General features: G+C 37.4%; 2 protein-coding genes across 4 annotated transcripts; one reads left to right on the top strand and one right to left on the bottom strand.

Annotated features, from left to right (window-relative positions):
* The first annotated feature begins 1,416 nt into the window (after positions 1 to 1,416).
* On the top strand, positions 1,417 to 9,695 carry LOC309479116 (gap junction epsilon-1 protein). Its single transcript, XM_082143001.1, has 4 exons — positions 1,417 to 3,161; positions 4,768 to 4,950; positions 5,913 to 9,054; positions 9,416 to 9,695. Exons 1-3 carry the CDS (start codon positions 3,123 to 3,125, stop codon positions 6,306 to 6,308), a joined length of 618 nt encoding a protein of 205 aa, XP_081999127.1. The 5' UTR covers positions 1,417 to 3,122; the 3' UTR covers positions 6,309 to 9,054; positions 9,416 to 9,695.
* Positions 9,054 to 25,251, bottom strand: hivep2b (HIVEP zinc finger 2b). 3 transcript variants are annotated; one of them, XM_082142996.1, is made up of 9 exons: positions 24,592 to 25,251; positions 18,231 to 18,317; positions 16,518 to 16,609; positions 12,132 to 16,357; positions 11,869 to 12,011; positions 11,591 to 11,766; positions 11,418 to 11,513; positions 10,318 to 11,021; positions 9,054 to 9,602 (listed from the first exon to the last, which is right to left on the bottom strand). In XM_082142996.1, exons 4-9 carry the CDS (start codon positions 16,077 to 16,079, stop codon positions 9,168 to 9,170), a joined length of 5,502 nt encoding a protein of 1,833 aa, XP_081999122.1. In that variant the 5' UTR covers positions 16,080 to 16,357; positions 16,518 to 16,609; positions 18,231 to 18,317; positions 24,592 to 25,251; the 3' UTR covers positions 9,054 to 9,167. The 3 variants fall into 3 exon arrangements, with proteins under 3 accessions (XP_081999122.1, XP_081999121.1, XP_081999120.1); XM_082142995.1 differs by lacking the exon at positions 24,592 to 25,251 and adding an exon at positions 18,401 to 19,150; XM_082142994.1 differs by lacking the exon at positions 24,592 to 25,251 and having other exon boundaries at positions 16,518 to 19,150.

The following is a 25,251-nucleotide window of genomic DNA, read 5'->3' as shown; positions in this document are numbered from 1 at the left end:
AGCATGTTCATCTAGAGTATAAGTAAAGAATATCTGTGACTTTTTGTTAAACACTGTTTGATTGTTGTGAAATCTGTAGATATGCAGGACGAAGCCGGAAAAGTTTCAGTACAAATCAGAGCATTTTAAAATGTTATTAAATTATCATTTGAAATTGTGAATCTCAGGAAATTTCATAAAGTCCAGGTCTATTTTAAGCCTATATATGTCTGCTTTTGTTGTTGCTTTTTGCATTTTGAGATTAGTTTAATGAGAATTAGCACATTTTCTAACCATTTTTATTACTGTCATGCAAAAAAAAGTCATGACTTGGATGTGGAAAAAAGCATTATAATATTTCCAGAATGGCTGTATTCGTGGTAGCGCCTTCAATTTATGCTGATTTACATTAAAAAATTGTTAATCTTATGAAATCTCAAGAACATGACCAGATAATATTTCACCCAACCCAAAAAAGAAGCCAATTTTAGGACTGTTTTTATTGTTGTTTCAGTGTGAGATTAATGACAATTAAAAATATTATGACACCATTTTTCATTACTGTCATGAAAAAAAAAAAAATCATGACTTGGATGTGGGGGGAAATCCCCATTATAATATTATTTTAAAAATAATTATTATTATTATTAAGCATTGTTGTATTTTTTTTTTTTTGCTTAATTTATGCTGATTTTGTTATGAGGATGCACGGAGATGAACCCAAATGCAGACAGTGTACAATGAACACAAGGTTTATTGGTACAAAAACGGGAAAACAAAACCCACGAGGGGGCAAAACATGGACAGGACAAGGAATCTTAGGCTGACAAGACTAAACTATGACTAGACAATAAACAAACAATACTTCTAATAAATACTCTCACAATGACAATACTTTCCACAAGGTACTCACAGGTATGATTAGCACTCAGATAGGAATCACAATGAACCGACACAGGACAGCAAACACAGGGGGATTAAAAAGGGAACAAATGATGAGGGCAACAGGTGATAATGGGGAAACAATAATGACTAAACAAGGATAACATGGAGGGCGGGGCTAGATGACAAGACAACACAAGCACATGGCCCAGCAAAAGACCATGTGTGTGCACATAAAACATGGGTCTGTCATGATCCTGCCTCAGGACCAGGGAAAATCAAAGACTAGATGGCAGAATCATGACAGATTTAAATTTTAAAAATATTAAAGTGTGTTAAAGGTTCCTAATTGTGTTTTGTTTCTCCCACTACAATAGGTTTACAAGCATCCAATGTAAAAAATAAAATAAAAAATTCTCATAATATACATTGCACATCACATTTCTCAAAGAGTCTGAAAATGGTTCATTCAAAGATTCAGTCTTTCTAAATCCCTCCTTTCGAGAGCCTCCTCTGCTCTGATTGGTCAGATGGCCCAGTCTGTACGAAAATATGAAAGGGTATCGATGGCATTTTTTTCCATATCAATTCCAGCCTATCGAGTCCTTATCCTTAAGAAGTGAAAACAGTGTCTTCTTTACATGTTGACAACACGAACCAAACTCTTTTGTTTGAGGGTCAAAGTAGACTTTGTTTGCGGATGCCGTTGAAGACAATAGGCTGGCATTATGCAAATGTATTACATTGTTACGTAGGTTTGTAACAGGAAGTGAGACTTGAATGGCTGACAACTCGTTTCGGCAGTTCAAAATTGATTCTTTCTTTTAGGGAGCAATAACTTTATTTTTATGCACTTTGATCTTTGGCACTTTGCAGACATTTTACATTCACAAACAACTATTTTACACACTACATGAAAGGTAATATTCAAAAATTTGTAATAGGGGCACTTCAATCATATGAAATTGTGAATCTCATGAAACATCAAAAACATGTCCAGGTCCTATTTCATTACAAAAAAACTTATCTTAGGACTTTTTTTCCCTTCCAGTGTGAGATTAGTTTTCCGATTAACGACTAATTATATTTTCTCTACATTTTTCGTTTGTTCAAACACAAAACAAATTCTCATGACTTTAATGTGGGGGGAAAATATAATATTTAAATTGTATAAAAAGTATTTGTGCAGCATGCTTGTATTTTTGGTATGCCTTCAATTTATGCTGATTTATTTATAATTTAAAAAAGATTAGTACTGTGCTTAATTATGAAGAAAATAATGTAACAATGCAAACCTTTAAAAAAAAGGTTTTTTTTTTTTTTTACATACATTTTAAAAACAATGTATGTTATGCATTTAAGATATTTTCCAAAAATAATTTGAAAAGTGTGCATCCAAGGTTAAAATATAACTTCAATCCCACCTTTCATTATTCAGACTACTGCTTTACTCTGAGCAGCTCAGATATTTTGCCAAAGCCTTTATTCATCTCAGTGTGTGAGTCTAAAGTGCCATGTTTTCAGGGTGGGATTGCCCAGATCGCCTATAGAAGCCAAATGGGTAAGTGTTGACAGCTGGTTTTGACAATCTTTTCATTAGTGACTTGATAAACTTTGATATGTGACAGCGCTGGGAAAGGCATTCAAGAGAAGTATTTCCCATGAGTCTTGCTTTATGCCTGAATAAATGAGGAGGACAAACTCTCCACTTGGGCTCAGTCTGGTAAGCTTATACAAAATATAATCAAATTCAAATTATATTCATTTTTTTGCTTTGTTCATTTTAGTGACAGTGTTTCCACTGATCTTGAAAATGCAAAGATTACGGTATATGGATTTACATGCATACAACATCCAAAATAGCATAATTGATATAATAAAAACATTTACATTGTTTTGAAAACATCAGTTGCATTTGTTTTATTGCCATGTCTTGGTTTCTTTATTTACTTTGTCTTACACTTTTTGTCAGCTGTTCCCCCATTATGCCTCAAAAGGCCTGTTTTTTTCTGCTGACGTAGATGAATGGGGATTATGTGAGGAGCACATGTTCAGTTCTTTTGTTTTTGCCTTTTTGTTGTCTTTTTGTACCTCATGGGTAAATCGATGAAGGTAGAGATGAAAGGGGAAATGCATTGACCGGAGCTGCACAGGTCAACAGGAACAGCAGCGTTTGAGCTGGAGCTCAGCAGAAGGCAACAGGTCTGAAATGAGGGCAAAGCATTACAGAATATTTGAACTTAAAGAAAAAAGACATTATCATGTCCTTAAACTACATCAAGAACTTCTACGAGGGATGCGTAAGTAAGACAGAACTAATGTGTGCTGGTGATGTTTTTATGTGCATTTTGTTGCGAAATCAATTTAAGTTCTCTGCATTGATTATATTCCGTTTTAATGGGTGCTTTTAATTTATTTTAATAAATTAGTGACAGCCTTGCTAACAGATTTTGTGTGTGTGTGTTTGTGTGTGTGAATTTTGAGGAAACATTTGATTTCAGCAGTTTTGTTTGTCTCAATTTTCATACATATTTGTTTGAGGTCTTCTTTACTTTCAGAGTTACTTTGTCTTGTAATTCAGTACAGCCATGTTTATATGGACACTTGTTTGATGAATCCGAACATAGTATTTACCGGAACACTAAATATAGAGTGTTTATATGTCACAAAAGGGATATACGTATGCTTTAGAAGCAATAGTTCAAAAATGAAAATTCTGTCATTAATTACTCAACCTCATGTCGTTCCAAACCTGTAAGACTTTCGTTCATCTTCGAAACACAAATGAAGGTATTTTTAATGAAATCTGAGAGCTTTGTCCCTTCATTGACAGCTACACAACAACCACTTTGAAAAAGTTCATAAAGAGATCGTAAAACTAATCCATATGAATTGAGCTGGTTTAGTCCAAAATTTCTGAAGAGACTTGATCGCTTAATATGATGAACTGAAGGAATTTAGGCTTTTATTCATATATAAACATTGATCAGCAAACATAAACATTTCAACCGAACCTGGTTAACGCACAAGAAGGCTGGATCCAAAAACTCAGGCAGCTAGTCAGCGCACAAAGCTATGAAACAGTTTAATGAGCGAGCTTCGGTGAGAACTAAACAAATATTTATTTACTACAGAAGTCATTTTTTGAGGATGGCAAACTGACCAACAACCGCAACTTTTAGACGCCATCTTTCTTTTTCTAGCTTAACTGTCTCCGAATGGAAAGCGCACATGATTGTGGGAAGTCAAAGGCAGTGTAGGACACATCTATGTTGCCTTCAAAAATCCATCAGATGAAGGAGACAGGAAGTAAAGCTAACATTGGCTAAACATTCCTAAACATTCCTACCGTGGAATGCTTCTTCTGAAGGCAACATTTTTACATTTTCTGAAGCCCAAACGTGCTGTGTAACACCAGAATGAACCTCATTGGTTCTTGCTGAAGCTCAAATGTGCTGCGTAACAGGAAAATTAACCTCATTGGTTCTTGAGGAAGCATAAACATGCTGTGTAACATGAGAAAGAACCTCATTGGTTCTTGAGGAAGCTTAAACATGCTGTGTAACATGAGAAAGAACCTCATTGGTTCTTGCAGAATCTCAAACATGCTGCATAACACAAGAATGAACTTCATTGGTTCTTACAGATGCTAAAACGTGCTGCGTAACACGAGAATGAACCTCATTGGTTCTTGTGGAAGCTCAAACGTCCTGCGTAACACAAGAATGAACTTCATTGGTTCTTGAGGAAGCTCAAATGTGCTGCATCAACAACAGCTTCAGCTTGTTTTGTGCGTCATTGCTTCATTTCTACGTCATTGCACATGCGTAAAATTTTCCATAAAACCGATTGTAATCAGAATATACTGCTCCATGTAAACGCACCTATACTGTTTTCATTTTGTAGCTCCGGCCTCCAACTGTGATTGGTCAATTCCACACCCTGTTTTTTGGCTCCATCCGCATGTTCTTCCTGGGTGTTCTGGGATTTGCGGTGTATGGGAATGAGGCCCTTCACTTCAGCTGTGACCCCGAAAGAAGGGAGCTCAACCTCTTCTGTTACAATCAGTTCAGACCTGTAACACCCCAGGTAAAGTTTAAAGGTCATTTTTAAGATAAAAATGAAAGTCTGAAGATGGAATGTATCTCAATTATTTATCAAAAGTCCAGTTATAAAAAGGTTGAACAGTGTTCTCAGGACAACAGTATTTTTGTTTTTCATTACTTTTGCTCTGCATTGCAATGATTGTTGCTATGTTGCTATGTTTGCTCTGCATATCATTTTTATTGTTTTATTTTATTTTAAACTAAATGCTAAAAAGCGATTGATACTGTGACAACATGCCCCGTTATTGGGGCATTTTATTTATTTATTTTGTACACTTCCAGTCAAAATTCTGTAATAATTAATAGTGTCTGTGATGAGAAAGGTGAATTAATTGTGAAACCAGTGGTGTTTGCTTAATATTTTTGTGTAAATGTGATACACTACCATTTCAATTTGGGGCTACGTAAAATTAAAAAATAAATAAATAAAAGAAACAAAGAAAGAAATTAATAATTTTACTTAGCAAGGATGCATTAAATCAATGAAAAGTGATAGTAAATACATTTATAATTTTACAAAAAATATATATATTTCAAATAAATGCTGTTCTTTTGATTTGTCTATTTATCAAATAATTTGTATTTATTATTTACTTATTTATTTATTCTTTGCGGTCAAAAATATAAGCTTAAAAAATAGAAATATTAATTGGAGAAAATGTGACAACTAGCCCCAATCTATGCATCATCATGCTGTAAAAAAAAACAAAAAAAAAACGTAATTTTAACTGTAAAATATTGTAAAAACACTACAGAAAAAAAAACTGTTAATAGGTTAACAGTAAGTTTTATACTGTGAAATGTCCAGGTTGTTTGGTAAATATGTTTACTTTTTTACAGAATTATTCTGACAACCACACCTGCCAGGATTTTTTTGCAAACAATGGGAATTTTATTTTACAGTGCAATTAAGTTATGCTTTTTTTTTTTTTTTTTTTTTTTCAGGTGTTTTGGGCCCTGCAGCTAGTGACGGTTCTTGTTCCAGGGGCCGTGTTTCATCTGTATGCCGCATATAAAAACATAGATCAAGAGGATATTCTGGAACGATCAACATACACAGTGTTCTACATCATTTCTGTACTGTTACGAATCGTCCTGGAGATGGCAGCATTCTGGCTCCAGAGTCGTCTCTTTGGATTCCTGGTTCATTCGCTGTACTTCTGTGACGCCAGTTCACTAGAGAAGACATTAAACTTCACCAAATGTATGGTACCAGAGCACTTTGAAAAGACCATCTTCCTCAGCGCAATGTACATTTTCACCATTATCACCCTGATTCTGTGTATGGCTGAGATTTTTGAAATCCTCTGCAGAAGGTTGGGCTACTTAACAAATCAATGACAATCGTAAACTTGAAAATAACAGACAAAAGAATGCAAATTTAGATAATTTTCACATCATCAAACTGCATGATTGCATGGCATCCATCCAGGTGTTTACATTATTCTCTACCTCACTGTCAATAAAACACTGTGAGACGCAGAAATAACTGTTTGTAAATATTTTGCACTATAATAATCTACTCATTTTACGTATTCTCTAACATAATCACTGCGTAATGCGGACTGTTATTTCTTTTAATACTTTTGTCATTAAACTTCATTGTATTATGTATTATTGTAGATGTATGTGTCATTGCAAACATTAAATCTCATTAATCACTCATGACCACATATGGAGTCTTAAATTCATTAGAAAATTCCCAAAAAAATTTTTTACTGAAATTAATATATAATTTGTAATGAGAAAAAAAAAGTTAACAATAATTATCATTAGTTTACTTAAGCTAATAATGAACAATACTTATACAGCATTTATTATTCTAAGTTATTGTTGATTTAAACATTGTTAAAACCAAAAGTTGTACTGTATTTGTACAAAGGGGAATTATTACTGTAATAAATGTATTGCTCATTGTTCATTTTGGTGAATGTTAACAAATGAGACCTTATTGTAAAGAGTTACCAAACAAAATAATGCAAAAAGAAGCATATGGTAATGTGCTAAAGTACTTTATATGGTAAAGAAGCAAAAACTTATTCTGAAACTTAAATTAAAGATGAAATTTCATTTCCTTATTCATCTAATTTGTTTATTATAATTAATACGAATATTGCATTTTGAGGTAAGAACATCGTCAACAATTTTTTATGATAGAACTTTAATTTTCTTTTTTTTTCTTTTTTTTTTCTAAAGGACATCTTGTAATCAGAGTAAAACAAAAACAAACATTTAAATAAGAAGAAATCAGCTGCCTTTATGGGCAAAACAAAAGAAACATTCATAAACTTCTATAAACGAAGACCATGTACCAGTCAAAAGATAAATAACAGTTGTAACTTCTAAAATGCCATAAACTGAAACTAGATACATCAAAATCTTAAATATGTAATACTGTAAACATGACATGAAAGTTCCTTCAGTATAAACTCAGTTTAAATTTATCATCTCAGCATTTTTAAATACTCAGACTATTAATATAAATACCATAAACTGACTGCTACTTCATATGATATCAATATGTTTAATATGAGATAGCACTTATACCTTCTTTAAAGACATTTAAAATGACTTAGGTTAAAAATTCATACATTCAAACAGTCAGACAAGTTCACCAGACAAACCCATTCATCTGATGACAAGAAAAACCTGAAAAAAGCAACTATCCCTTCAAATATACCATTTCATTTTTGTTTACTTCTACACAAGACACGCTTCAAAAGTAATTACAGTACATGATAGCGATTATGTGTGTGTGTTTGTGTTTGTAAATATGTACGTGTGTATATAAACATGTAAATATGTATGCATGTACTGTATGTGCACATATAATTGACTTAACAGTGACTGGAATGTTGTGTCAAGATTATTTCAATGAAAAAAAAAAAAATCATCTAAAATGATTTAAAAGAGCTCCAATATTGATGACACGGCATTCAGTCTATCAGCTACCTAGAAAGTGCTTCAAATAGTCATCTTAATGCACAATACTTACCACTTTTTATATAATAATATGCAGATCTATATTAAAAATGCCTTGTAATGACATTTCTTTGCTTAAGTGCAGAAAAATCTAAAGTTTAAAGGAAACGAGGTATGATACATTTAGAAAAATACTATACGGTGGAGAAGGTTTAAACAAAAGGGCTTTTTAAAGAATTTATCATCAACACTTTTAGGTTCATAATCTTGAACGCTCATAATGCAGTTAAGTTATAAAGGTGCCAGCAAAAATATACAACAGCATACAAGGCAATGGCATAGCACAGCTTAATGCAATATGCAAACTTTAACATACTGTACGTAATACTGTAAGTGCAATCTCAAAAAGCAACCACGATATCTCATTTTAGTTAACCTTTATGACCACCACTATTGTTAAGTGCATAAATAGGGTACATCGAATGACTTTCTCTCTTTGAGGGATATCCAAACATCTTCTTAAAAGGCACAAGCATAAGTCAATGGAGACGATGTCAGTTAGAATTGCGATCAGTGCTTTGTATTATACTTGGGACTTGATGCACTTCCTGTAGGAATTGTTTAAATTGTCCTGTGAGATGCAGATCTGCAATTTAAATAGTTTTCATGAAATACTGATCTAATATTTCTTTTTGCATGTATTGTTGTAAATTCGAAGCTTATACACATTTATAGTTAAAATTGGTATGGCAGGTATAGAGAATATGGCATGTGCATTGAAATGAATGAAAATGCGAGATGTTGTGCATATTATTTGATTCTGCCCACGTTACCAAAACTCCAAATAATCTTGGTCAGACTCCAAGGCCAAAAACACACTCTACACACAAGTTACACAAAATGATTTGTGTGCATTTTTACCCTCTGAAATGTGTCAGACTGCAATGTATAATGCTGCATGGTGGCACTATGAGTCATTGAGTCATTCAGGTCAACTATTGAGAATTTAGCTGAGCAAGTTAGTTAATGTCTGTTAAACTTGGCTTGTTTACAGCAGCTACCTGAATAATAACACATCCAGTTTAATGGCACAGACACTTAAAGGTAACTCTATCGCCCCTTGAGTACAGAAGAACCACCAGTGCAACACAAGAACGCACGTAAGGTATGTTCAACACAACCATTTACTATGTTTGAATACTTGCATAAAGTATATGTTTCTGGTCTGAGCTTGGATTTAGTTTTACTTTTGAATGCGATTATACAATGCTTACAAAGTCAGCTTTTAGGTGGTTTATCGACGGCATCTTCAGATGTGATTCTGAGGGATGCAATAGCTTTTGCACAGATGTAGACGCTCTCCTCCTTTTTATCCTCTTTGCTATGAAGGCCAGTGGAAGAGGTTGCTATTTCTCCACTGTAGGCCACTCCAGGATCTAGGACAGGGGCTGAGGTCCGGCCAGAACTAGCCGTTTCTAATATTTTCCCCTGTGGAATTGATGGGAGCGTATTTCTCTCCCCAGCAGCACCAGATATTGAAGTGGAGGGCATTCTTATCCCCCCAATAGGGATCATTGGAACAGGTGTTGGCACCTGTCCTTGAGAGTGCAAAGGCAAATGGCTGAAGATGTCTGGCAGCAGGGTTGTGGACAGATCCCTGCTGCTGCATAGGCCAACAGGAACATACAGATTCTGAGGAGTATCCCCTTGATTCTGAAAAAGAAGAGAGGAGAATGTTGTTCATGGTGCTGACCAGTTCATTCATGTCTGTAAGCTATTTTCAGAAAATGAAATACAGGCATCAGACTTGGTGTAGTTTTGGTATGAACATTTGTTTTAAAGTATTTCATACTGTCATACTGTCATTTAGTTGCACTGCCTTATAGCAATATTTCAACCAAAAATTCTGCCATTATTTTGAAGGATCTTCATGCATCTTTCAGTCTACACAAAGACAGCTCAAGCTGTCAAAAAGGACCAAAAAAGGCTATTTGTTTCCCACATATGTTTCAGAGAAAAACATAACTGCATAAGAGTTAGGAACAACATGAGGGTCAGTAAACAATTACTGAATTAAAATGTTTTGGGTGAACTGTGGCTTTAAGGCTGAAAACTGTAAAAATGCTACATTACAAAAACAGTTAATAGGTGTACTCAATGGTTTTTAGACCTATAAACCAAAATTTAGAATATTTCTGATACAAATAAAAATGATTAGTTAACAGTTAAACTAATTATAAGGTACACGTTTATCTCCAAATTGTATAAAAAGGCCATCTTTCCATCAGTAGAGCATGGCATTAGCAATGCCAAGATCATGGGTTCAATTCCCAGGGAAAGCAAGAACTATTAAAAATGTGTACCTTGAATGCAATACAAGTCACTTTGGATAAAAGTGTCTGCCAAATGCGTAAATGTAAAAGCATACCATTCCCACGTCTGAGTGCATTCCGATGATTGGTCTAAGGGGAGGAGCTTGAAATCTCACACTCCTTCCCGGATCCATGAGGGTCCTATGCTGATAAGACCCTCTCCGTGGAGACACGGCCCTGAGCACCCCTTTATGTCGACCCAGTGGAGACTGTGCTCGCTGCCCCGATGGGTCCGAACCTGTAGGTCTTACAGGTGACAGCTGCCGGATGGGTGAAAAGTCCCCTCTGATGCTCAGATCTCTCCTTGGAGAAATGGCCCTTAAAGGAGACGAATCACGGCATGACAACAGGTGACGTTGTGGCGAGAGATCTCCTCTTGGGGATATGTACCTCTGGCGTGGTGAATCCCAACAAGGTGACAGCAGCTGAGGTGGGCAAGACTCAAAGGAGCTGCTTGACTGCTCAAAGGTCAGATCATCCTCAATACTCTGAGAGGAAACTTCAAGCTGTTCCTTCAGTAGATTGCGGCTTGGGTCAAAATGTTTAGGGACACAACCAGACAGACATGGCTTGTTGACTGCATAGGACTGAGGACTTGTGCTTCTGGACAGCGTTTTTGGTGTAGAATCACCATCACATTCATCATCTTCATCATCGTCTGGTTCATCGTCATCGACACCATCAGAGTCTTCCACATCTGAGAACTGATGTTTAATGGTTGTTTCCAATGGCATTATGCCAGAGGACTTCTGGGTGTCATCTACACAAGCAGCAAGAGCAAAACAATTACATTTTTCATTAATTTTTTTTAAATATAATTAGTATAATTCATAATTAGTATCATGTTAGAATTAAGGCCCTTATAAGAAAACAGATTTGGAGATTTGCTACTGAAAGCTAGCAACTATACTACAGAAAAATGTACTAAGCTAGGCTGTAAGCTATCATTTACAAATGCATGAAAAAGTAGTTTTCTACAGTAAAGCTATAGTATTGTCAATGAGAATCAACTACTTATTTAAAAATATATATATATATATGGAAATGTTCCACATTTATAGTGATGCTAACACCTTGCTACTAACAAATGCAGCTAAACTAAAAGCTTTGCTATTAGTGATACTACTGCCCAGCATTACTGAAGTAAAGTTCCTACCTGCATCCTCTGTATTGTCCATGGCTGTGGGTGAAACTCCTAGTTCAAGGCATTTTTTCATGTGAGCTTTTGACTTCATATGCTTGGTGAGATTCCCTGAAAAAAAGACAGGGGTTATTTTTCAATCCCAAACTTTTGCAGTCATCCTTGAATAAGAACATGGTAAAACCAACCTTTAGTTTTAAAAGCAAAGTTGCAGCACTTGCACATATAGGGTCTCACATCTGTGTGTGTTCGAATGTGTTTCTTGAGCATGCTTGGCTTCTTACAACGAATGCCACACTCTTCACATATATACTTTCCCCGACCACGACCCCTCACATACACATATTCCTCATTGGATTTGTACCTGTTAAAAAGAAAAAAAAAGAAAAAAAAGAGAACACTTTTATTAGGGGGCATTTCTACAGTCACGCATCAACATTAGCATAATCAAAGTACATATCCATACCCTCCTTCAAAAATCTTCACACGGACTGGTTCTATTTGCCGTATGGTAGATGCAACATCCTCTCGTAAAGATTTGCACCTCTGGCTTATGTCTCTTATCCTCACGTCCTGTTTTGTATCTTCCTCTATGTAGTCCGGAGTTACCTGCAATACCACAGAAGACTCTTTGGAACAGATGGCTAAACAAATATCGGATCATCGTAAAAGTAAATATAGCAAAGTAGCAAGTGGCAAATCAGCAAAAACCAACAACAGGCAACATACTTGTTCTTGCTTCGGTCTCCAAGGGGTGGAGGTCACAAGTACTCCAGGCTGATGCATGGTAGCAATTGAATAAATAGTATTCTGCCTCCCCTGTTTGGATCGGAGAAGAGCAAGAACCATCCCAGTGCTAAGATCGGGTGGGTTAGGGTTATGGCATCTCACAAACCATGAGGCATACTCAGAGAAATGTGCAACTGTTTGGGTGCTATTTGGCTTAGTGGAGTTGAGATAGCACCAGCTCACACAAGTAGTAGTGTGAAGACCTGGAAACTTGGAGAAAAGTAAAGCACCAGTGATTGCAGAGGGCATTGCACCTATTCCAGAATGATAACTAGCCATCGTGTGTTCAGGTGTTGGTTTACGCTCCATCATAGCAGCGTCTTGAGGAATTATGGCAGAAGACTGTAACTTTGGATTGCTGTAAAAGTCTTGGCTGGCCTCATCCATATCTACTACCTCAGTGGGCTCACACAATTCTGGGGTGCTTCCTGATTTGAAACCTTTCTTGGGACTTTCTTTTTCACCTTCAAGATTTCCTAACTCGACAGCACTTAGCTCTTCAACAATCTGGCCATAAATGTTCTCATCTTTGACTCGTTTTTGCTGTTTCGCTTCAATAAAGAGTTCAATGCTACTTGCAGGTGAGAGCATGCGCTTGTTTGCTCCACCACTGGGGGCCTCTGTAGTAGAGATGGTTTTGGAGGTTAATGATAGAGGTATGCCTGTATTAAGCTTTGCTGGTGATGCCTGTGAGCTTTGCAGTAGTCGCCTTGGGTGCCCTGACACTGGAGATAGATCACAACCTAGGATATTTTGTGGCAGGACAATGGCAAGATTTTGACAGGAGGAAGTTTTGTGTTCTATGCACGATATAGGATTGTTTGTTTGAGAATCCAGAATTTGAGATATGCTAGTGTACGTTATGTTTCCATAAGATGGTACTTGCATCTGAATTCTGACAGGAACTAACAAGCTGGATGTGCTTTGACTTGCTAATGCTTGGTGAGCGTGTGAAAGCACTGCTATCGTTGACAAAACATTGCCTAAACTCTGAGAACAATCTTCCTGGGGTTTTCTTAAGTTAATATAAGATTCAGATGCATTGGACTCTTCAGGTTCTTTCTTGATTAGAAGCATTATGCTATCCATGTCTTGAACATTGCAAACATTTGGTTTAGCATATTGAGATGAATTTACTGGGCTATATTGTTTGTGTTGTGGAAATGGACTACCGGAAATCAAAGAGTACTTCATTTTCTCAATGGATTCCTCAGGTATAAATGGTTTGCTTGGTGAGGTTGTTCTCTTGCTCATTTCATCTGAGACTGTACCACCTTGCATCTCGGGTTCACCACTTAGTGATGCCTGCCTAACCAAGAAGGCCCTTCTACGCTCTTTAACCTCCTCCTGCCTAGATGTAGATGAAGGAGAAAGACTGCCATAATCAAAAGACTTGCTTCGAAATTCTGGAACCTCTGAGGGTAATTTATAGGGTGCCTGCTCTGAAGCAGAACGTCTCATCTCTCTGTGATGACTTTGTGAACTACCTGGCACAGATAAGAATTCCAAAGGCTTATTAAACTCATCTGGGTTGGCCTGGCACACAAGGTTAAGGGTCTCCTCTCTGTCAAGGGACTGGGAAAAACTTGAGCTGTGAGATAAATTGCTATCTTGACTCGGGCTTCTGGAGAGACTTGTGCAAGCAGATTCAAAACTAGATTCTCCAGAAGAACATTCCAACTCTGCTAATCTCAAGCGTTTCTTTTTGGGTGGTAGTTTTTCCATTGGAAACTGTGACAGGGTTTCACTCCTCTGTGGCCACTGGAACTCTTCAGTGTGTTTTTCCTTCTGCTTGACCCCTACATCCTGAACTTTTTCTGGTCTGTCAGGCTCCACCGTTACTCTAATCTCTGGAACTTGGATACTGGGCTGAGAGGGAGGCTGTTTAGGCATGTGGAGTTTCTGGTGTAGAAAACCGCTGCTTCCCCATTGCCAGTCTACTCCGTCTGTTCTGTGACCCTCCATGCTATGCTCCTTTTCCATGAATTTGTAAGTGCCAATTTTGTCTAAGGGATGTGATCTAGCGTCACTTGACTTTTCTGACGAGTTTAGTTTGTTTAATGAATTTGTGTGCTGAATGACAGATATAACATTACTGCCAGCCCTTCTCTCAGTGTCAGAAAAGGCAGTGTCTAAAGTAGTTTGCTTTGTTTCAGGTTCCTCTGAGTGTCCAGAAGGCTTGACTTGGATATGAAAGTCTTCTTCCTCCATGACATTTTTGTCTTTTCTTCGTTTCCTTGTAGAATTTTCAGATAAATAACTTGGAGATATGGAACACAGATCAGCTTCTTGACAGTTTTCTGTACCCATTTTGGAATCATCTATGCTGTGTATTTTCAAGTCTGATTTTAGGCTACAAGCCAGATGAGCGTAGCAGTCTGATTCTGCATGTCCTTCGTTAGCAGAGTGCTCAAACGCAGCTTGCCGCATTAGTCTTCTCATACCCATTGCACCCCTGTAGGTGACATCAGCACCTGTCAATCTTTCATCAAATGAATTACTGCTTCTTAGCCCTTCTGGTGCATTTAGATTCGAATTAGATGATGTTGGAAGAGAATTACTGCGCAAGAATACACTACTCTCTGATGCAGTTTCCAGAAAGTCAGAGCTAGGGTTTTGACATTCTTGGTAATCTTCCTCTTGGAAGGACTCTGAATCAATTTTTATTGATCGAACTAGGTCTTTTTTGCTTCTGTGAATGGAGGAGTCTGTGTCACCAGGGATCATGCCTTTGTTCAATGTTATCATGAAGCTAGATGTGGCTTCATTTACGTCTGTCATGCAAGTTTGTACAGTGATTGATTGTTTTGGCCTGGTCGTTGGTCTATAACATTTCCCAAACATAATTTCTTGATACGATTTGGCATTCGCGCTTGACTGGTTGAACTGTTGCTCTGCACTCTCAGAACGTGAGAAGTATCCTGAATCAGTGCTGCCTTTACTGTATGAACTGGGCAGGGAAAGAGACTGATCAGAGTCTTGACTTTTCTTCTCCGAAAGCCGAAGTGCCAGTCTTTGCTTGATGGAGGAGAATTCAATCATTTGGTCCACCTGAGCAATAGCTGCAGGTGCCGACATTTCCCGGAACTGCCATAAAGATACTTTTCCTGATGACCCTGTTTCCTTTTTGACTGAAGTCTGAGCAGAGCACATGGTTTCCCTTTTTGCCTGTTTCCCTCCTTTTTCTTGCACAAAACCCTCTGTGTCTTTGATATGGCTTGTTGTATCCAAGGACAAGTCCTCCACAACTTCTTCATCGGTGTCACTGCTTTGCTCAGCATCAAAACGCATCTCGCCCTCTGCCACAGTCAACTCCTCATCCATATGCTTGCTGTCTTGTTCTGAAAATGAAACCAATCCTGCTTTCACTGCATGGGTGTGAGATTTTCTGTGTTTGTAGAGGTTGCTCTTAGTTTTAAATGAGAAACCGCAAGGAATGCACGGATACGGTCGTTCGCCAGTATGAGAACGGATGTGCTTCTTTAGTACGCTGGGTTTGGCACATGCTCTCCCACAATACTGGCATACATACTTCCCAGTCTTAACAGACTTCTGCTCCTTTTTGTGAAGGCCCTCTGACAGCAGCTCATATTCCGACTGAAGATATCGTTTGTTTGGGAGAGGAACGTTCTTCCTCCTGAGCTGGATGTGACACTGTTCTCTAGATTTTGAGGTAAGAATATTTCCTGAAGCAATGACCTGTGACTCCATACCAGGAGATGGATTTACAGCTGGGGTCTGGGGTTGCTCCACAAGTCTTATTTTGTCCTCTGAGCCAGAGGATTGGCCTCTTTGGGTCATCTCGGATGGCAAGTGTTTTTCTTCATCTTTGAAACTGATAATCTGTTTGGAACGTTCCGCTTCACCTGAGGTTTTAGTAGCCTCCATTATAAGGATTTGCTAACTACAGTTGCTACATTGCCCTTGGTTTTGTGACAACGAACATCTTCTTGCTTCGATTAAAGTTTCTCACTTAACTTGGAAGTTTAATCCTTCAATGCTTTAAACAGCTCCCTATGATTGTACAGCAGTCAGTCCACCAGCATCATTTTCAAAAATGATGAAATAATCCTTTCCATATGTTCAAGAGCATAGTTCAGTCAAGTTGTTTAAAAATGGTCTCCATCTCTATATACATTTACGCCTGGGCACCACATCCAAATTGTCTGCAAACAGTAAACAACATGTTATCAGCAAACAAATTAAAAACATTTCAATTACTGTAAGTATGAAGTGAAGTATAATTTGAGTTGTATAATGAAATGTTACTTATTCATGAAACGAGTACAAAAGCCATCTTCAAGCCAAAATGGCCCATAAACTCACCATGCCCTGAGTAGAGTGTTTCTGAAGGCAGTGTGCCAGCACCATCTCTGTGTCTTTCTGGGGTTTGTGATTGATGTGAAGGTCGTCTCAAACTGTAAGGTCAGGAATTCCTCCATTAGAGAATTGACCAAAACTACAAGTACAACAAGTACACGGCTGTGCAAGGATAATAAGGACGTATAATCTCTATTTGGAATGTTGTTGTTGCTATTCAAAGAAATCTAAAAAGAAATCTGGCTAATCCTGAAATATGAATGAATAACAATAACTCAATTATATACATTGCCGTTAAAAAGTTTGGGGTCAGTAAATGTTTTTGAAAGAAATGCATACTTTTATTCAGCAAAAATGCATTAGATTGACACTTCACAGTAAAGACATTTACAGTAAAGACATTTACAAAAGCTTTTGCACATTTTTGATGTAAGGATGTATCCAAATGCTCAAGATTCAGGGGAACAAATGTAAAAGATCTAGCACTGAAAAACCCCTATTGATACACTATTCTGAATATTTGGAAGAATGTGTCTACATCAATATACTGTGTATGGTGGTTACGGCCTGGTTTAATGACTGTGTACCTCATTAACCAAAAATATATACATGTCAAGTACCCTGTAGAATGTCAAGAGAGTCTAAAGACTAGTGAATGTATCTACTTCTATTTTGCAACGCAAGACAAATGTCTGACCAAATTCCATTATATTAAAGTTACAATTTTACTGCTCAAATAAGTCAACAGGTAGTGCCACAATATGAACAGGATATAAAACAATAATATTGCAACTTATACCACCTCTTGCCTACACAATTTGAGAAGACGTGCAAATATAATTACCATCTGCATACATCAGAGTGTGTATAATGAGGTTGCATAAGGTTATCTGGTTCAAACCTCTTAATTAGGACATTCAAACTCTAAAGCCATTAGAGAAGAAATATCAAGCTCTGCCAGGCTATAAAACCTAAAACCGAACTTTGACATGGTCCACAATGAAGTCAAATATTTCCCACGGGTCGAGTTAGTATCTAAACAGCCTGTCTGTCTGATGATAGCGAGCAGAGAAGAGTGTGGATGTAGGAATGACAAAACACAGCGATCAGATGTGCTTTTTTCAAGGTCAATCTCAATCATGCATTGTCCTCAACACAATGAAGGAGGAATATGGTGGATAAACCTGTCAGAGGCTAAATGCACCTTTAAAAACTGGGCTGATAAGTGTCAGTGGTGCCACAGAATTCAGTACTAAGACTTGGGGCAATGATCGCATTAAATCTGTCAAAGTAACACGATGTGAATTTATCCTTTCAGAAAAACATCGAAACTCATCTGTAATAGTGACCATAATACTAGAAGTATCTAAGTTTGACCTTCGATCATCCTTTAGATGATCACACATGCATCTGCATTAATGCATCCACACTACAACAACAACAACCAGAGGAACATATCAAAGCCAGAGGCGGGAAAATATAACCAGACTCCAGAGAATGCCATTACGTCATATCAGCCCCCCCATGGCATCACTACCCAGCGGAATGCCTGGCATCTCATGAAATACAGCTGTGTTGCATCTTAAAACTATAACAGGCACATAGAAGAGCTTATCGTACTTCAAAAAAGCAGAGCAGTCAAGGACCGACTTTGACGAGTCACCTGCTTTTGAGTCCCAGTAAGACATATAACACACTGATTGCCATCAACCTACAAACCTGGAGTCCAAATTCAGCCTTGTCCAATGTCTCCAGTCAAATGCAGATGTTCTCATAATTCCTGCTTCCCGTATTGCTGTACATCACCTTCAAAAAAAGACAAATGTGCCAGGAATAAGTCTCAACAGTCATCCATGTCTTGCTCAATAAGAGTACATTAGAAGACCTACAGATGTAAGCGAGTCACCACAGAAAATACCTCACTGAGACGCGTATCCAGGAACAAAAATAGAAAAGGGACCCTGTGAAGGGTTATGCAACGGCCCACATTCGAGCCACTTTTGCATCAGCGCAAAGGAGAAGTGAATGGCCATGCTGCTGATACTGCTTGTGAAAAGGGACTGAAAGCAGAAAGATTTTGAATAAAACAAAACCTAAATTGCACTGAAATAAAAGATTCAAGCTGTGTATAGAATTGCATACTCTTACTATTTCTGCAATATACAGTAACTATGGCAGAGATTCTAAGAGTAGTATGATAGTATGCTATTCCGAACACATGTACAACTGGAACTGAAAGTCCTGATAGTTGTAAAGCCAGCTATCATTAGCTGCTCATGAGTGTGATAAATGATCAGCAGCACTGTCTTAAAGTCAAAACGAAAAATGAACTGCCATTTGCTCTTTTAAGATGCTCCTGGTTTTATTTTACTTTATTTGTTGATGCACATTATTTCGAAACCACATTTGCATTCATAATGTTTCATCAAAATGGAATAGTGCAACTGTCCATTCACTTTTTCAGGTGCCTTGGTTCCGTTTTTCAATTCATTTAAAGTATTCTTAAAATAATTAAAAACTGAAAACTTAAAAACGTTTGATTTAAACAATGTATTTTAGGTTTATTATGTAACACATTTACCCACGCACATACATACATAAATATTTAAGTAATTTCAGAGCGCTGGAGATTGACATTCACAGTGATAACTAAAGTGAATTAAGTACAAAATTAGTTGACCCAATTTAGCAGATTTTAAGTATACTAATTTAGTATACCAAAAGTAAAATTGCAGGATATTTATATAATATATGTAAATGTATTTGTAGTATACTTAGCATAAAATAAATGCATTTCAAATACATTTTAGTATATTTATTTTTCACTAGGGTTATCATTAAAAATCAATATGAATGGGACTTTTACTTTCGGAACCCAACTGTTACATTCCAAATTGCTCCAGCTCTGAACATTCCTTTTATGCTGACATCATGAATTCCTCTCAGTCACCATGACATCATGAATTTCCTTTCAACCACCTAACTTTTTCAACACCGCTTTTTATCCAAAGTGTCTTACAAAAGAAATCAAGTCGTGGAAGCAAATGTGGATAGTTTTTATATGACATTTTAATACAATTTTAAGTAAACAAGTAACTGAAAGTAAGCCCTTGTTCAGGGTAGTAAATCCTCACTACCTCTCAATTGGCGTTTAACCTTGACCTTTCAACACAATACAATTTACACAGCTAAAAATACTTGACCTGCCGTGACCATCATCTTAAGTTACAGCGGGGGAAGACAACTGCACTGCATTAGAGGAGCGGAGGGGGTCAGGATAACATGATACACTACAGATACCGTCAGTGAGTTGTAGTCTCAGTCTATTAAGTAACATTGTAGCCTGCCAGTATTACAAAAGCAAGCATCACTACTATTGCTTTTACTCAGAGCTAGTGATATGATCAAACCCTTACTATTGCATTTTGGCAAGCAACTAATTTTCACTCATGTGTTTTCCGGACATGAATGATTTCTCAAGAGTCTTGATAAATGACTTACACTGAAAAATTTTACCCATAAGTTTATACGACAACAATGGGTACTATACGGTTATCCGGACCACACAATGGCCTACCCCTAACCCCGCCCCTAAACCTACCCGTCACTGGGGTTAAGACCAATCGATGGCCTACCCCTAACCCCGCCCCTAAACCTACCCGTCACTGGGGTTAAGACCAATCATATGATGGCCTACCCCTAACCCCGCCCCTAAACCTACCCGTCACTGGGGTTAAGACCAATCATACGATGGCCTACCCCTAACCCCGCCCCTAAACCTACCCGTCACTGGGGTTAAGACCAATCAGGGATGACTATACGGACTATACGGGACTAAAAGACACACGTGTGGTCCGGATAACCGTATAGTTCCCAACAATGTACTAGAAACAGAAAAGTTGTCTTGTAAAGACAACAACATTGTCAAAATGATCCCTGTTCACACACGGATCCACGAAAACGACTAAATGGTCAGTTGTTGGCGATGTCACTTTGTAAAGAAAAACTACACGCATATAGACTGAACACGTAATATGCATGAACTGTTTTCACAAATTCACCTTTTTTTTGTGAAGATGATAACGGTATCGTTTTCAAAAATGTGACAAAAGATAGTCTTGTTTTATTTATCAAAATTATCAATATTGAGCTTAAAAAAAGAACAAGTAGCCTATCTTCCCATGTGAGGGAAATAAACTTGTTTTCCCTTTAAATTAAGTTTTTTAATGATTTTTCTGACCACACTGGCAGAATTTTTCTTGTTTTAAACTTAAACTCACTTCATTTTGATGTTTTTTCAGAAAATGTAACTTAATATCGTATGTTATTTTGCTTCTTAAGATTCTTGATATAAGAATGTTTAGATATTTGTACTGGAAAACAAGACAAAATACTGAGTAATAAAATCAGACATTGCAGTGTATAATTGTCATTTGTGAACAAAAAACAACAACAACTTGCATTGAAGAAGGGAACCGAGCTAAAGTACCAGATTTAGGCAAGCAAGCAACCACCCACAATATACACTACATGCTAAAAAGCACTTTATAAACAGCATAACACTCACGCAATAGTGCAACAAGTTTTGAATGGACAACTACTACTCTATTCTTGAATAATGCTTTTTTGCTAAGTCAGGAAAGCTGTGTTTACGTCCAGTTTATGTGAAGCATTAATAGTACAGAAGCAGTCCTGAACAACAGTTTATTTATTTTCACAGTATGCAGTAATTCATCATTGTGACACGACCAGCCATTGGAGGAGGAGCGTTTGCACACTATCAAATCACATGCAAATGTGCAGATTTCCGCTGGTCAGCAGACTCGTGTGGAAAAGCCGAGCAGGAGGACCCGCTGGGACAGACCATCATATTTATAGAGAGACGAGAGACTTGACCTTCAATGCTTGTGGAGGATCAGCCATTTCAGGGCAGTTCCACATATACTTAATGCAGAATATAGAAAGCTGCAGTGCCTTCTCTCTCTCTGTCTCTCTCTCTCTATATATCTATATATATATATATATATATATATATATATTCCTGTGATGCAAAGTTCAGTTTTCAGCATCATTACTCCAGTCTTCAGTGTTGAAAAGAGCAATATTTTGTCACAATAAAAGTCACTTTTGATCAATGTACGTTAATGCAACCTTGCTGAATGAAAGTATTTATTAAAGATAAATCTTACTGACCTCAAACTTTTGAACAGTAGCGTACATATATAAGCACATATAAATAACATATAACAAGCTTTACAATGCGTTCTCCCAGAAACATACATGTACAGTACATTTATTAAAATGTCTTACTCTGCATGCCATGTTTACATATTTAAAGATCTAATATTTTAATATTAATCGTTAACTGATAAATCATAATTTTCATCAAGTGTGTGCACAAAGGTTTGATGGTTGCACTAAAAGTGTGCCATATGCAAATGGCCTTGATCTGGAAATTATACTGTAAATGTCACTCACCACGCATGTGTTGTGCAGAAATGAGGAATGTTCCCATGGCAACAAAAACTGCTATTTCTGCTGCACTTCACGTTCTTTGTCTCACATAAGTGGATATTCAATAGGCTAACAGGCATCCTCAAGTAACCCCCGTGCACCTGTGACATCACATGCTCACTAAACCCCCTCACAGCACACGGGACAGATGAGAATCTGCAGAATCCATACATCGTTCACCAGGTAACCTAAAATGTGCTTGGTTTGATATAAAGCACATTTTTTTGAATGGTTTTAATCCAGTAACAGTACACTGCGGTACTCTAGAAATAGATCTTTAAAAGAATAGTTTAGCCCAAAATGAAAATTGTATCCTTATTTATTTGTTTCCATTTTGTTCCAAACCTGTACTCTGTTATATTTTCTATGGAACACAAAAAGTTACATTCACACAGTTCTTTTTCATAGAAACAAAGCTCCAAAACAGGGGAAACTCCTTTAAAGCAATCCACATCTGAAGCCACACAATAGCTGGCAACGATAAAACCATTAGTAAACATTAGTTAACTTAAAGGGTTAGTTCACCCAAAAATGAAAATTATGTCATTAATTACTCACCCGTAAGACTTTCATTCATCTTTGAAACACAAATGAAGATCTTTTCAGTGAAATCTGAGAGCTTTCTGTTCCTCCGTTGACAGTCTACGCAACTACCACTTTCAAGCCCCAGAAAGGTAGTAAAGACATTTAAGTAATCCATGTGACTTCAGTGGTTTAACCTCAGTTTTATGAAGTGACACCAATGCTTTGTTTGCACCCCAAAAAAAGCATAATTTACAAACTATTAATCTCCAACGGGTTTACGAGAGAACCACAACCCATGCGTGTTGAGTTGACGCGAGAGCAGGCGTTGTTGTGTGAACACACGTTGGCAGTGGCGTGCACAGACCTCTCCGGGGGCAGGGGCGAAATTGCGTTCCGCGGGGCACCGCAATACATGCAAAAAGGGCACTTTCGCTTTCACTATTAAAGGGGCAGTGGCTCAAGACCCCCACCCCTGCCTTTAATGCATTAACCAAAATGAGCATTTCTGTCACGTTTCAGTCCAATGATGATGAAGAAGATAAAATCTTCTTGTTTTTATTTAAATAAAGTCAGCTCAGGTAATCCACAGATGCGAGACAGCATTCAAGCACAAACACATGAACAATACAGGACAATAAATGTGAACTAAAGAGGAACTTAAATACACAGAAATAATAGATACTTCAAGCATTCATTTATTCCTCTTCTTAACTTAATTGTTTACTTGTATTAAGGGATCAATTTAACAATCACCAGAAGAATTAATGTCAATAAAGTAATCTATGAAAGGTTGGCAAATTTTTCTTCTTTCTTTTTCAAGGAGAATCTGGTTTTCTCATAGCTCAAAAGGCTTCATTACATCCCTCATGTGTAGAGGCAGCTTTCTGTTTCCAGTTTAATCAAATTAATCTTCACGCTAGTAGACTGCAAAATCCATTTTCTGTTCTGGTTTGGTATTCTGTCACGTTTCAGTCCAATGATGACTAAGAATATTTAAATATAAGTGTTTTTATTTAAATAAAGTAAGCTCAGGTAATCTACAGATGCGAGACAGCGTGCAAGCACAAACACATGAACAATGCAGGACAATAAATGTGAACTAAAGAGGAACTTAAATACACAGAGAAAATGAACTGAATACAGACAGGTGTGCTCGTTAAATGAAAGTCACGAAAACTGATTAATGGCGGGAAACTACAACAAAGGAAACAGGTAACTGAAGAGAAACAAACTAAAAGTATGTGAAAATGAAACTAAAGCTAAACTGAACATAATGTTGACAATTTAATTTGTAACAGTATTTATTCATCTTTATTAGCATAAAAGGAGGAGCGACGACAGTGAAGGACGAAAGAGGACCAGGCCTGGATTTTTTTACGTTGTGTTTATGTGTGTGCGGCAGTAGTCCGTGAGGGGCTGCCGCTTTACTTTATTTATTGAATAAAGTGTTTGTTTGCTTTAGAGGTATGGAGAAAATGTCAGGATTTAAATTTTTGGGTGATCTATTTCTGTAAACCACAACTGTATGTCTTCAGTCCTCACAGTGCATCTTCCCAGTATTTCTCAGACTAGAGAAGGTCACAAGCTTTAGATTTTGAAATAAATGCCTTGGGTTTCTCAGTGTTATTCTGAGAACAGTGTTCTCTGATCACCATGGCAACACATGCTAAGTGCTATTTCACAGTGAATGAAGAGGCAATGAACAGGCTTCCATTGAAGTGTGCAGGACTAGAATCATATGACTCATGATCAAAACCATTATAACATGTCTAGATGAAATGAATGCATGTCCAAACATGCCCATACAAGCTCTGTTGACCAACGCCACCTCGGGTGACCAAAACTATGCCAATATTTACTGTATTTAACAGTTGTTTTACACATTAATCACTCAAAGAATATTTATAAACACAACATCTCTCTTACTGGATCTCCAGAGCATCAACAGCAGCCAAAGTCCAATACGTCATGCATCCCAACCATGTGCCAGGATAAAAAAGCCTTCACATTATCATGTTCAGATCGTATCTAACTCTCTCACCTGGCCAGGTCTCCTCATTCAAACCCATTCAGCTCCCTCAGGTCAGGTTCCCATCCTCAGTGTGTGACTGCCAAGAGTCCTATTTTACACTGACTTCTTTCTGTTAGGCACTGCTACAATCCTCTCTCACATGAGCAATTGGAAGTAAGTGGAAAATGATCATGTTTCTTGGCATTGACACGTGTGTGTTGATTGGCTGAGGGCTGATGTCCATCACCGTGACAACACGCTGCTGGCAATGGCAGCAGCCGGAGAGGAATATACACAGGGACAGAAATAGATTTCTGCTCACTCCGGAGCACCACGATCCCAGCACAGAGGAAGGGAGGGAATCTGAGACGGAAGATGAATGCAGACATAAGAAAGCAAGGACATTAGCTTAGAGTATCACACCTGCAGTGTGCCACTGCTCAATGCTTACTGTGTGTGCAGAGACCTGTTTTGGTGAACATTAGTGTGGATTACTTTGCACAACTTACTCCCGATTTCACAGACTAGGCTTAACTAGTCGCAGACTAAATGCATGTTTGATCTGAAAGCAACTTGCAGTGACATATCTTAAAACACGTCAGTGCCATTGTTTTGTCTCAAGATGCACACCAGTACTGTTTTTTTTCTTTTTCTAAGGCTAATTTATAAAAGCTTCTTAAATGCCCTAAT

The sequence above is a fragment of the Leuciscus leuciscus genome (assembly GCF_965113295.1).
Source record: "Leuciscus leuciscus genome assembly, chromosome: 17".
Taxonomy (NCBI): Eukaryota; Metazoa; Chordata; class Actinopteri; order Cypriniformes; family Leuciscidae; genus Leuciscus; species Leuciscus leuciscus.
The sequence above is the reverse complement of the archived record's forward strand: the minus strand, read 5'-3'. Positions and strand labels throughout refer to the sequence as shown.

Excerpts from the sequence above, each read along its gene's own strand:
- hivep2b (XM_082142996.1), bottom strand. The coding sequence starts at position 16,079 with ATGGAGGCTACTAAAACCTCAGGTGAAGCGGAACGTTCCAAACAGATT. Across the intron at positions 12,012-12,131 it reads GGAGACCGAAGCAAGAACAA|GTAACTCCGGACTACATAGA; the intron begins GTATGTTGCCTG and ends GTGGTATTGCAG. Across the intron at positions 11,022-11,417 it reads GGACAATACAGAGGATGCAG|ATGACACCCAGAAGTCCTCT; the intron begins GTAGGAACTTTA and ends CTGCTTGTGTAG.
- LOC309479116 (XM_082143001.1), top strand. The coding sequence starts at position 3,123 with ATGTCCTTAAACTACATCAAGAACTTCTACGAGGGATGC. Across the intron at positions 3,162-4,767 it reads AGAACTTCTACGAGGGATGC|CTCCGGCCTCCAACTGTGAT; the intron begins GTAAGTAAGACA and ends TTCATTTTGTAG. Across the intron at positions 4,951-5,912 it reads TCAGACCTGTAACACCCCAG|GTGTTTTGGGCCCTGCAGCT; the intron begins GTAAAGTTTAAA and ends TTTTTTTTTCAG.